Source organism: Procambarus clarkii, chromosome 49 (assembly GCF_040958095.1).
Source record: "Procambarus clarkii isolate CNS0578487 chromosome 49, FALCON_Pclarkii_2.0, whole genome shotgun sequence".
In the NCBI taxonomy this organism is placed as follows: domain Eukaryota; kingdom Metazoa; phylum Arthropoda; class Malacostraca; order Decapoda; family Cambaridae; genus Procambarus; species Procambarus clarkii.
In genome coordinates this window covers 20540666-20553919 of record NC_091198.1, presented here as the reverse complement: position 1 = coordinate 20553919, position 13254 = coordinate 20540666, and the positions used below count along the sequence as shown (strand labels likewise).

Below are 13254 nucleotides of genomic sequence, written 5' to 3'. Positions count from 1 at the left end.
AGATAGCCTCAAGAAGAAGGTCTAACTACACACAAAATTCTAAAATATAATATTAATTTATATACGAGAATTTGTTGTTTTTTATTTAGAGTATGGTTATGTTGGGTGTTACCCCGCAGGTGACCCCAGTTGGGATACCTTCAAGGGGTGTCTTGGGTGGTGTTTGGCGTCACCCACCACCTGGAGGATGTGCTCTCTAACCTCCCTAGCTTACCAGACACGTTCGAACCCAAGCAAACGCACCTAACGTATCGAGTTCGTTGTATAGAACGAGTTGTAAGCCGATATTTCTCATCGTAGGTTGTACTTGTGACGTTGTTAGCGATGAGGTTACACAAGCAATTAGTTGAGAAGTGGGTTGTTGTACTCCTTGATAACCCCAGCGATCCTTCTGCCCCTCCACCACACCTAGGTTCCCTGGAAACACAAACCGAAACTGTCTCTATTTTCCGCCTGTTACAACTTGTAATAAAGTTGTTACATCTTGGCTTACCGTGTTTATGACGTATTAGAACATTGTTACAACTTGATATATTGGTTGTTATAACTGGTTAGGAAGTGTTAAAACTTGTTCGAACGTTGTACCAACGTCTTAGTTTCGGTGTGTTTGGTGGGATGACACCTCAGATGACACTTCACTAGAAGGTGAAGGAACGACAACATTTCGGTCCGTCCTGGACCGGTTGGAGTGGCCTCGTAGCCTGGTGGATAGCGCGCAGGACTCGTAATTCTGCGGCGCTGGTTCGATTCCCGCACGAGGCAGAAACAAATGGGCAGTTTCTTTCACGCTGAATGCCCCTGTTACCTAGCAGTAAAATAGGTACCTGGGTGTTAGTCAGCTGTCACGGGCTGCTTCCTGGGGGTGGAAGCCTGGTCGAGGACCGGGCCGCGGGGACACTAAAAGCCCCGAAATCATCTCAAGATAACCTCAAGACCATTCTCAAGTCGATTGACACAATCGACTCGAGAATGGTCCAGGACGGACCGAAACGTCGTCGTCCCTTCACCTTCTAGTGTGTGGTTTGGTCAACATACTTCAGCCACGTTATTGTGACTCCTCGCCTGCAGACCTCAGACCTCAAGGAAAGTGCCATTCTTCACTGCAAAGATTGGCAGTGACGGGGCTATATAATCCCAGGGTGTGAGCGGTGAGACGCAAGTGCTTCATCACATTGGACAATGGAACATGAGACTTGTATCCTTGTGAAGGTTCCGCTTGTGGTGACGGGAAGTCTCAACGAGCTGACGGGACTATTCTTTAGTGAGGAAATACTGAGCGACAGGTGTCTGTATCAACCGGTGTTGTCGGCGGGACTTTCACTACACCAGCGGTGTTTACAGGACTCTCGGTGGTGGCGGGACTTTCACTGCACCCAGAGGTGTCGAACCCAGACTGCCAGGGTATCACCGACTAGCACAGAACCATGGCCACCCTGCCAGCGATAGCGTCAATGGTGTAGGAAGGTTACGTGACCTATACACCCCCGCTACGCCATAGTAATAGTAGTAGGCATCCAGGTTGTCGAGGGTGGAGTGCCCTCTCCAGGGCGCAAAGCCTGGATAGGTCAATATGGAGGAGAAGCTGTTACCCATGCAACAGGTCCTCCACTCTCCACAATGCCGAAATTTTCTAGTGGAAAGGCAAACGAATTCTTCCTATTCTCCCATTTCTTTGCCGCTTCTGTTTTAGCCCACTGGTTTTAGCTGTGTTTTAATAACATTATCTTGGTGGCGGATATAAATGCATAGTGTTCGCTAGTGTGTTCCAATCTTCAACTGCTTTTCTAATCATTGTAGTCGCTGTGGAATGTGCATCTAATGCAGCTGCTGCCGTTGGATTAATGTTGAGTTTGATGCGCAGGGCTTCAGTAGCTTCACATTCCAGTAAGTAGTGCAATAGTGGCGCCTCTGCTTCTGTTCCCCAGATATGACACTTTAACTATTGGGTTAATTGCCTCCCAGCAGGTAACTTTACACGGAGGCTTTACCTGTAAATTATTGACAAGTTAGAGGTAACTTTTTATTGGTAAAAGCTGAAGGTAGACAACACACCCGCGACGCAGACCACACACACACACACACGCTGCTGCCGGATGGAACCACTTTTCGACACTTATTCTTAAGAGAGAATTGAATAAATAACAACTTCTTAAGAACAGCGAGAGACACTTCACACCTCGAAACGCCGTCTCAACTCATAGATCGCGTTTTCTACGTTATGTTTACCAACGTCACAAATGCAACCTACTAACAAAAAGTAGCAGCTCGATGAAGATTAAGCCACGCAGTAGGTGGCACGGGCATGAATAGCCCGGAAACGGATAGCTGTTCCTAAAGATCTATGCGTCGGACACCATAGGTTAAGTGGGGTGTTTGGGTTGGTACGTTTCTGGTTAGGTTAGTAGGATGCATTATTAACGGAGTGGCTGATGAAGAGGCTGTATGAACAACTCCAGGTGTTCAACACTGTTCCTAATCACTGAACTCCAGAGTGAGCCTTTCACCAATCATTTCTCGACCTCGGAACGCTTACATTCCAGTCATTATAGAGTCATTAACGTCCCCTAACAACGCCCCTCATCATAATACGTAAGTACGGGCTAATTATCATACCTGCCTCAGTGATGGTGGCGCCTAAGACAGGTGGCTGTGTGGCAACTGACACATCTGCTAGAATCGTCTTGAGAATGGTCCAGGACGGACCGAAACGTCGTCGTCCCTTCACCTTCTAGTGTGTGGTCTGGTCAACATATTTCAGCCACGTTATTGTGACATATTGTATCGCCTGCTGGAACCTAGATGATGATACAAGGTATCAACTGGATGATGCTAAATTGCAGAAAGAAACCTTGGAAAGTTAAGATAGTTTGATAGTTCTGAAGAGTTTGCACATGTAGCTCAAGTCACATGTGAGAACTGGAGATGATGATAGTGATTGGTGAGACGGTAAGGAGGTCATTAAGAACTTTCTCAGTGAAGGAGACGTTGGATACATCCGCCACCAAGATTATGTTATTAAAACAAGACTAAAACCAGTGCACTAAAACAGAAGCGAAAAAGAAACAGGGAAAAAGGAGGAAACCCCACCTCCATTTAAAACTTTGACCTAAATATCACAGTAACAAGGTTATCGCGAATAACCGAACTCAATTACGGGCTTCATGTGCAATTACGGGCACCACCTACAAAATTCTCAGGGGAATTGGTAGGATAGGCTACCTTGAGGTGCTTCCGGGGCTTAGTGTCCCCGCGGCCCGGTCGTCGACCAGGCCTCCTGAAATGGACAAAGACAAAATATTTAGCACGGGTGGAACATGAACAAGGGGACACGGGTGGAAACTTAGTATCCAAATGAGCCACAGAAACAAAATAATTTTTTGTCAGTGTCAGAGTAGTTAACAGATGGAATGCATTAGGCAGTGATATGGTGGAGGCTGACTCCATACACAGTTTCAAATGTAGATATGATAGAGCCCAGTAGGCTCAGGAACCTGTACACCAGTTGAGAGGCGGGACCAAAGAGCAAAGCTCAACCCCCCTGCAAGCACAACTAGGTGAGGGATTTATCAGTGAAAGCGCCAAGCCATTACGACTATATAGCACAGAGAAGGGGTCAGGATAAGGATTCGGGATGGGACTCAACTAGAAGAGTGCGCAGTTAGTAATGTTGCTCCACACCCACCCAACTGGGCCGCCACTTTACAGTCGTGTGCATGAATATAATGTAGTTTATTGTTGTGTTTCAGGCGTCTGAAGTGGAGATGAGAGAAGCTGGCCAGTAAGGCACCGTCTAGGGCCACCAGCTGCGGCCATCTTCTCCAGGGCCACCACCTGCTTCCAGGCAAATTCCAGCTATCCAGGGAACCTGTCGATACAGAGGAAGCCATCTTCTCTAAGGCCACCACCTGCTGCCATCTTCTCTAGGGCCACCAGCTGCTGCTATCTTCTCTAGGGCCACCACCTGCTGCCATCTTCTCTAGGGCCACCAGCTGCTGCTATCTTCTCTAGGGCCACCACCTGCTGCCATCTTCTCTAAGGCCACCACCTGCTGCCATCTCTCCAGGGCCACCACCTGCTGCCATCTTCTCCAGGGCCAGCAGCTGCGGGTCAGCCATCGCTGCCTCCGGCACACTGCCCTGTGACCTGTGTGGGCTGGGGGAGACCCCAACACCTCACACCTCACGGAGATGACCATCATGAGAGAGGAGGATCTGGAGGTCGCCATTAAGGTAGGAACAAATATTAATGAGGAGTAACTCCTCCCCCTCACGAGGAAATATTGGCTTCTGTATTTTTAGAAAATGTCTTCCCGTTTTTTTTACTTCATGTAAACAATACCAGACTTTTTAGAGATAAAATCATTACATTTCCTTATGGACAAGAAATGTGTTTTACTGAACTTTAAAAATAAACAGTTTTTAAGTATTATTATAAACATTTTCTTACGTAAGGAGGCAGGAAACAGTTACTATTTTCTAACACAGTAAAAATCTTTTGACACACACACACACACACACACACACACACACACACACACACACACACACACACACACACACACACACACACACACACACACACACACACACACACACACACACACACACACACACACACACACACACACACTCATACACACACACACACACACACACACACACTCATACACACACTCATAGGGGCCTGGTGGCTGAGTGGACAGCGCTCAAGACTCGTAATCCTGGGGACCGGGGATTGATCCCCGGCGATGGCGGAAACAAATGGCCAGTTTCTTTCACCCTGATGCCCCATGTTTACCTAGCAGTAAATAGGTACCTGGGAGTTAGACAGTTGCTACGGGCTGCTTCCTGGGAATGTGTAACAAAAAGGAGGCCTGGTCGAGGACCGGGCCGCGGGGACGCTAAGCCCCGAAATCATCTCAAGATAACCTCAAGATAACCTGATCTTCACAATGAAAGCCAGGTGGTCACACCTTCCCTCTCCCGTCCCTTAATGTATTTTTTATCTAAATACACATTATAATTTTATAATACATAGTGTATTTGTATAATACACTATAATGTTTTCCCTCGGAGGGGGAGTTTCCTCCCCTGGGGACTGGTTATCGTGCCAGATAGCGGCTTAGCTTCTTACTTAGGTCTTGCGTATTGCTGTAATCGTTGTTCCTGGTCCTTGTTGGTGTTATCTTGGTCCTTGTTAGTGTTATCTTGGTTCGTGTTGGTGTTATCTTGGTCCTTGTTGGTGTTATCTTGGTCCTTGTTGGTGTTATCCTGGTCCTTGTTGGTGTTATCTTGGTCCTTATTGGTGTTATCCTGGTGTGAGACCGGGCGAGAATAGTCGAGCTTCCTCGTGACCGGGCGAGAATAGTCGAGCTTCCTCGTGACCGGGCGAGAATAGTCGAGCTTCCTTCGTGACCGGGCGAGAATAGTCGAGCTTCCTTGTGACCGGGCGAGGATAGTCGAACTTCCTTGTGACCGGGCGAGGATAGTCGAGCTTCCTCGTGACCGGGCGAGGATAGTCGAGCTTCCTCGTGACCTGGCGAGGATAATCGAGCCTTCAAGTGAGCAGGCGAGAGAAGTCGACGCATCAGCTGAGAACCAGTTACAACAACATGGCGCCGGACGCGTCCTCCCTCCGGCCGTCGCCAGGGGCAACCACTCTGTTATGTTTACCTTCCTCGCCCCGCCTAGTATCAACGGGTAATGTGAAGTGTGCTGGAGGAGGGGGGGAGGGGGAGGCACCAGCTGACACCTGGTGAAGACAGCTGGTGCCGTCAGCTGTTTTGACCCCTGGGGCCGTCAGCTGTTTTGACCCCGGGGGCCGTCAGCTGTTTTGACCCCTGGAGCCTGTCAGCTGTTTTGACTCCTGGGGCCCTCAGCTGTTTTGACCCCTGGGGCTGTCAGCTGTTTTGACTCCTGGGGCCCTCAGCTGTTTTGAAAGTTGGGGCTGTCAGTGGTGCAGTGGTAAGACACTCGCTCCTCGCTTGGTGGGCGATTATTTAAAGCTTTCGAACAAAGTGTTTGACTTGAAGTTTTCTTTAAGTTCCTTTAGGCAACCAATAACGCTTCTGAATAGTATTACATGGAACACCTTTAGGATTTACATGTTATTCGTAACTAGAAATCCACAAAACGGAAATTTAATGAATTAATAATAATAATAAAAGAGCTTTTTAATGAAAAATGAGTATTAGTGTTGATTATTTATACGTACTCGTTGTTTCACTATTAACAAAAGTATGACAGACTGAAGAGGAATCTCTGAAAAAAAAAATACGAACGTGCTCAGGGTTAGATTATTTTTGACAAAAATTTTTTAATTTGTCAAAAAAGACAAATTTCATCCAAACTTTTTTTGAGATATATACAAGAGTTGTTACATTGTTGTAGAGCCACTAGTACGCGTAGCGTTTCGGGCAAGTCCTTAATCCTATGGTCCCTGGAATACGATCCCCTGCCGCGAAGAATCGTTGTTACAACCAAGTACACATTTTACTGTTGCGTTAAACAGAGGCTACACTTAAGGATTTGCGCCCAGTAAATCCTCCCCGGCCAGGATACGAACCCATGACATAGCGCTCGCGGAACGCCAGGCGAGTGTCTTACCACTACACCACGGAGACTGCACCTGCACCTATTGAACTCTCAATACTAATACTAATACTAAAACAATACACGTTGTTGTACATAAGTAATTCTCTCAATCTAAATCTGATAATTTCCTGTGCAGACGAGAAGTCACAATAACGTCTAGTATCTTGTAGCATCTTAGCATAAATAGCATCTTATTGCTTCTTATTTACAATTATTACTTAACCTATCAACGGTATAGGTTAAGTAATAATTGTAATTAAGAAGCAATAAGATGCTTATCTTAACATACTAAGAAGGTTAGGTGAGGTCGGTGTTTTCTATGAAGCTTTTCAAGGTAAACTAAAATATTTACAATCAATTAGTATGTCACATATGCACTTATTAAATAAGCCAATATTGACCTATAAGCAAGTGCGAGAACGGGTTGGTTGACCAGACCTACACACTAGAAAGTGAATGGGACGACGACGTTTCGGTCCGTCCTGGACCATTCTCAAGTCGATTGCGATTCAAGTCACAATCGACTTGTGAATGGTCCAGGACGGACCGAAACAGTCGTCGTCCCTTCACCTTCTGATAATTAACTCTTTCGACAGCAAGAGTAGAATCCAATTAACTACATCACGGCTGATAGGGGTCCATGGCGGACCAAAGCATTGTTACCTTCACGTGTATAGGTTAGATAGTTGTATTAACTACTTTGGCTACCATTTTCACCACTTTCAAGTTCCTTAAGGCGTGCCATCAATGGCACGTGTGCCATAGGTTCACCACCCCGGCACTAAGCCAACTACTGACCTTCCTTAGGATGCAAGCCATAACAGTTGCCTAATCCCCGTGTGCCTATTTACTATTAGGTGAACAGATGCACCCGGTATTTTTCAATGGTATTGTTCCCATTCACAGAGGTAAATAATAGATTGGTTCTCATTGCCAATCATTATGTTCTGCAACCTTTCAAGTCATTGGCTATTCAATGTCTCACAGACGGACGCATGTACTGGGAATAAAACGTTCCAAGTAGCACGGTCTATGGTGAGCCCGTAGCTTACCTGGCACAGGAGCGGGGCAAGTAGCACGGGATATGGTGAGCCCGTAGTGGACTTACCTGGCACAGGAGCGGGGCAAGTGGCACGGGCTATGGTGAGCCCGTAGCGGACTTACCTGGCACAGGAGCGGGGCAAGTAGCACGGGCTATGGTGAGCCCGTAGTGGACTTACCTGGCACAGGAGCGGGGCAAGTAGCACGGGCTATGGTGAGCCCGTAGCTTACCTGGCACAGGAGCGAGGCAAGTAGCACGGGCTATGGTGAGCCCGTAGCGGACGTACCTGGCACAGGAGTGGGGCAAGTAGCACGGGCTATGGTGAGCCCGTAGCGGACTTACCTGCCACAGGAGCGGTGCAAGTAGCACGGGCTATGGTGAGCCCGTAGCGGACGTACCTGGCACAGGAGTGGGGCAAGTAGCACGGGCTATGGTGAGCCCGTAGCGGACTTACCTGCCACAGGAGCGGTGCAAGTAGCACGGGCTATGGTGAGCCCGTAGCGGACGTACCTGGCACAGGAGCGGGGCAAGTAGCACGGACTATGGTGAGCCCGTAGCGGACGTACCTGGCACAGGAGCGGGGCAAATAGCACGGGCTACGGTGAGCCCGTAGCGGACGTACCTGGCACAGGAGCGTGGCAAAGTAGCACGGGCTATGGTGAGCCCGTAGCGGACTTACCTGCCACAGGAGCGGGGCAAATAGCACGGGCTACGGTGAGCCCGTAGCGGACGTACCTGGCACAGGAGCGTGGCAAAGTAGCACGGGCTACGGTGAGCCCGTAGCGGACTTACCTGGCACAGGAGCGGTGCTGTGTGTGCCTAGAGAGAGGGGAGGGTCTATCCTAACATAAGTTACCAACAATTAAAATATTCTCACCTATATTGCGTGTGTTTTCCATCATACCTCAGTTATTCATTATTGTATACTCTCAACTCCCACATATTGTCTAGCAATTATTATTTATACCTTCGTATCGTTCTCTGTGATTATGGCCCCTTTCCCACACGCCATTTTTCGTGCATGTTCCTCAGGCACAGAAATCAGAATTTCATGATGCATTACACGAACAATCAAATCAAATGCATCAAATCCAGTAAGTTCAGTAGAACTTCTGTTTCAACTCTTTATGACCATGTCGTAGCTCAGTCGATTAAGGCAGCGTTTGGGATGCTCTCGGACGCAGGTTCGAATCCTCGTCACGGCCCTTGTGGATTTGTTCACGCTCCTTAGGGTTTGTTGTCTCAAGGTATCGACAGGTGGGCTACTCGGGGGTGACGTCCGCGAGATCCATATGGTCGAAAAACCAATAGGTATTATATGAGAGCTCTGACCTAAACTGTCCGCCTCGCCTTGCTGGGGTTATGAATGTCTTGGCGCGCTGTTTACGGTATACTGCTGCTAGACCGGGGAGGGGTGACCTTGGAGGAGCTGCTACATTCTTCTGGTGAGTTGCTGTACCACCCCTACACCACCACCCCCCCGGCCACCTTGCTGGGGGAGGGGGCGGCCACCTTGCTGGGGGAGGGGGCAGTCACCTTGCTGGGGGAGGCCACCTTGCTGGGGTCGGGGGCGGTCACCTTGCTGGGAGAGGCCACCTTGCTGGGGGAGGCCACCTTGCTGGGGGAGGCCACCTTACTGGGGTCGGGGGCGGCCACCTTGCTGGGGGAGGGGGCGGCCACCTTGCTGGGGTCGGGACAGCATCAGTAGGGGGGCGGGTTAGCTATGAGGAGACGAGGCCAGTTAGGGAAAAATGAATTTGGTTATGGTGAGGGTCTAGCCTTGCTTAGGCGAGTTTGAAGAGGGGGGATCTATTGATTAGCAATGGGGGGGGGGTAATGGTGTGTGCTTGTCTATCAGATGGGGGTTGTCATAGGACCATGCCACGTTGTACTCGCGTTAATGGTGCCCATACCGACGGACCCATGTTGGGCACCTACATCACGGCAATAACTGTGCAAAGTTGGATGAGGCTAGCCTATTTAGATCTCCAATTACATATGTTTACACTAGGAGGGGTATCGAACGGTGTCCAGGATTGTATGTCTCTTCCATCACCCCTCTTCCATTGTATCTATACATACCTTTTTAATGAAGGCTTTCTCCAAATGTCAGTTGACATTGCGAACACCAACAGCCTAGTTGGTCAGCTCGTTTCAACCAGATCTCTGGGTATATCCTTCGGCTGTTACTGGTGGTAGTTCCTTCCCTTAGAGACACAATGTTGACCAGACCACACACTAGAAGGTGAAGGGACGACCACGTTTCGGTCCGTCCTGGACCATTCTCAAGTCGACCATTCACAATCGACTTAAAAATGGTCCAGGACGAACCGAAACGTCGTCGTCCCTTCACCTTCAAGTGTATGATCTGGTCCACATTCTTCAGCCACGTTATTGTGACTCGTCACCTGCAGACACAATGTATGTACGTGAATGTGACCATAGTGTCCTAGAGCTTGTATGGTGTATAACATTAGCACTGTGAATGTTTGGTGGCTGGAAGAATACCTCATATTACGAGGCTTATCCAACAGTTGCCCGATAAAATGAGGCAATTTAGCAATTACCTGTTATTACCTCTACCAATTACCTCTACCACACAGCAAGATTGACTACTTTCCGTTAATTATATTTTAATTTGACTAAATTATGTTGTAATCTTGCGCTGCAAGCCCTGCGCTGCAATACTGCACTGCAGGGTTGTATTAGAAGTCTGCGTAATGCAGTTCTGCATTACAAGTCTGTGTTTGGATGTGTCTGCATAAGTCTGTTTTGCCACTCGGCACTTAATTCCGACGTTGCCGAAGATACATTGCCAGCTTTGTTGCAAACCTGAGTCTGCACTGCAAACCTGAGTCTGCACTGCAAACCTGAGTCTGCACTGCAAACCTGAGTCTGCACTGCAAACCTGAGTCTGCACTGCAAACTTGAGTCTGCACTGCAAACCTGAGTCTGCACTGCAAACCTGAGTCTGCACTGCAAACCTGAGTCTGCACTGCAAACCTGAGTCTGCACTACAAACCTGAGTCTGCACTGCAAACCTGAGTCTGCACTGCAAACCTGAGTCTGCACTGCAAACCTGAGTCTGCACTGCAAACCTGAGTCTGCACTGCAAACCTGAGTCTGCACTGCAAACCTGAGTCTGCACTACAAACCTGAGTCTGCACTGCAAACCTGAGTCTGAACTGCAAACCTGAGTCTGCACTGCAAACCTGAGTCTGCACTGCAAACCTGAGTCTGCACTGCAAACCTGAGTCTGCACTGCAAACCTGAGTCTGCACTGCAAACCTGAGTCTGCACTGCAAACCTGAGTCTGCACTGCAAACCTGAGTCTGCACTGCAAACCTGAGTCTGCACTGCAAACCTGAGTCTGCACTGCAAACCTGTGTTGCAAGTTTTCATTGAAAGCCTATAGTGTTGCCGTTAGCCTGAAGGGAAGGGAACTATCAGGGGAGAAAGCGCCAAGTCATTACGACTATATAGCACTGGGAAGGGGTCAGGATAAGGATTTTGGGATGGGACGGAGGGAGGGAAGGAATGGTGCCCCAACCACTTATGGACGGTCGGGAATTGATCGCCGACCTGCATGAAGCCGTCGCTCTACCGTCCAGCCCAAGTGGTTGAGCCGTTAGCCTGAGCTGGTGGCTATACTGAGTCTCACATGTCTTGGCTTACGTTAAGGGCGGTCAGTGTCCTGTCGGAAATGTTGAGAATCATCCCAACTGTTCAGTAGGAAGTGTAGTGTGTCTTGTAGCTAGTGTATGTATCTCCCTCCCTCTCCTCTCTCACTATCTCTCGTCTCTCCCTATCTCTCTTCTCTCAGTCTATCTCTATCTCTCTCCCCCTCTCATTCCCTTCTCAGTCTTCCTGGGGAGTAGCAATAGGAGCTGTCATCACCACAGTAGGGAGCCGGTCGGCCGAGCGGACAGCACGCTGTACTTGTGATCCTGTGTCCTGGGTTCGATCCCAGACGCCGGCACCGAGAAACAATGGGCAGAGTTTCTTTCACCCTATGCCCCTGTCACCTAGCAGTAAAATAGGTACCTGGGTGTTAGTCAGCTGTCACAGGCTGCTTCCTGGGGATGGAGGCCTGGTCGAGGACACTGAAAGGGGTAAGTTCGGGGACACTAAAAGCCCCGAAATCATCTCAAGATAACCTCAAGATAACCACTACCTCCCACACTACACCCGCACCACTCTCACTCCACCCACACCACCACAGCTGAGAGAGAAACAGTTTCTCTCTCAGAAAAGGTTCTGAGGTGAGTGGGTATAAGGTGTAGGTTCGGTGAGTGAGGGGGAGGCCCCCGGCGACCGCTAGAGGATGCCTATTCCACTTCTTGCTTAAGATGGGTTTTTACGCTTGCATAATGTTGGGGTGAGCGGCGTGTACACACACGCTTACCACGCTACATGCACGTTATGGGGTCATTGACAAGGTTGGCACACACAAGCCGTGACGCCATCCTCAACCTGACGACACGTACATGAGACACGCCACTAACCTTCATCCTGAGGACACTGCGCCTCAGTGTAGGATTGATGATTGATTGATGAAGATTAAGCCACACAAAAGGTGGCACGGGCATGAATAGCTCGTAAGTGGTGGCCCTTCTGAGCCATTACCAGTATCAAGAGCTGATACTGGAGATCTGTGGAGGTGCGACTGCACCCTGCGTGACGGGAGATGTCTCCCGTTCTGTTAGTGTAGGAGTGAACGATAGTGATGTTCTTGACTAATGGCACAGTCAGTACACGTCTTTTGATGACTGAGCGCCTTGTGTTATGGTTAGGTAAGGTCGGTGTTTTCTATGAATCTTTTTAAGGGTATCTATTATGTTAAGTATGTCACCTATGCACATATTTAATAAGTCAATATTGACTTATTAAATTTGCGAGAACGGGTTGGTTATGGTTGCCAACTTCTAGCACTCCACAAAACTTGCTCCAGGTGTGGAATCCCGAGAATATTTTTTTTTTTTGCATAGTAGAAAGGTGTTGAATATGTTATAAAGGTTCTTGAATATTATATACTAACCAGTCAGGAGACTTCTCGCTCTCTACCGTGTCACGAACTGGGATAAATGAGAAGGAACCTGTCTTCCACGAGAGCACTGCATAACTCAAGATTACAGCAGCCTTGTGCTTCATGCAAAGTTTTGCAACCGCAGCTGTTGAGACAATGTAAGATGCACGACATCGCATCTTAGGGCAGCAACATCATGCCTCGCATCTTAGGGCAGCAACACCATGCCTTCCATCTTAGGGCAGCAACATCATGCCTCGCATCTTAGGGCAGCAACACCATGCCTTCCATCTTAGGGCAGCAACATCATGCCTTCCATCTTAGGGCAGCAACACCATGCCTCGCATCTTAGGGCAGCAACACCATGCCTTCCATCTTAGGGCAGCAACATCATGCCTCGCATCTTAGGGCAGCAACATCATGCCTTCCATCTTAGGGCAGCAACACCATGCCTTCCATCTTAGGGCAGCAACATCATGCCTTCCATCTTAGGGCAGCAACATCATGCCTTCCATCTTAGGGCAGCAACATCATGCCTTCCATCTTAGGGCAGCAACATCATGCCTCGCATCTTAGGGCAGCAACATCATGCC

The 13254-nt window shown here is 48.7% G+C and overlaps 1 protein-coding gene across 1 annotated transcript in view; it reads left to right on the top strand.

Moving 5' to 3' along the window:
• Window positions 1-3883: 3883 nt before the first annotated feature.
• Window positions 3884-13254, top strand: part of Rab23 (RAS oncogene family member Rab23) — a 30608-nt gene continuing 21237 nt past the window's right edge. Inside the window, exon 1 of the mRNA XM_045750211.2 lies at window positions 3884-4229. Within this exon, the coding sequence (XP_045606167.1) occupies window positions 4188-4229 (42 nt within the window). The 5' untranslated portion in view covers window positions 3884-4187. The remainder of the gene's footprint in view (window positions 4230-13254) is intronic.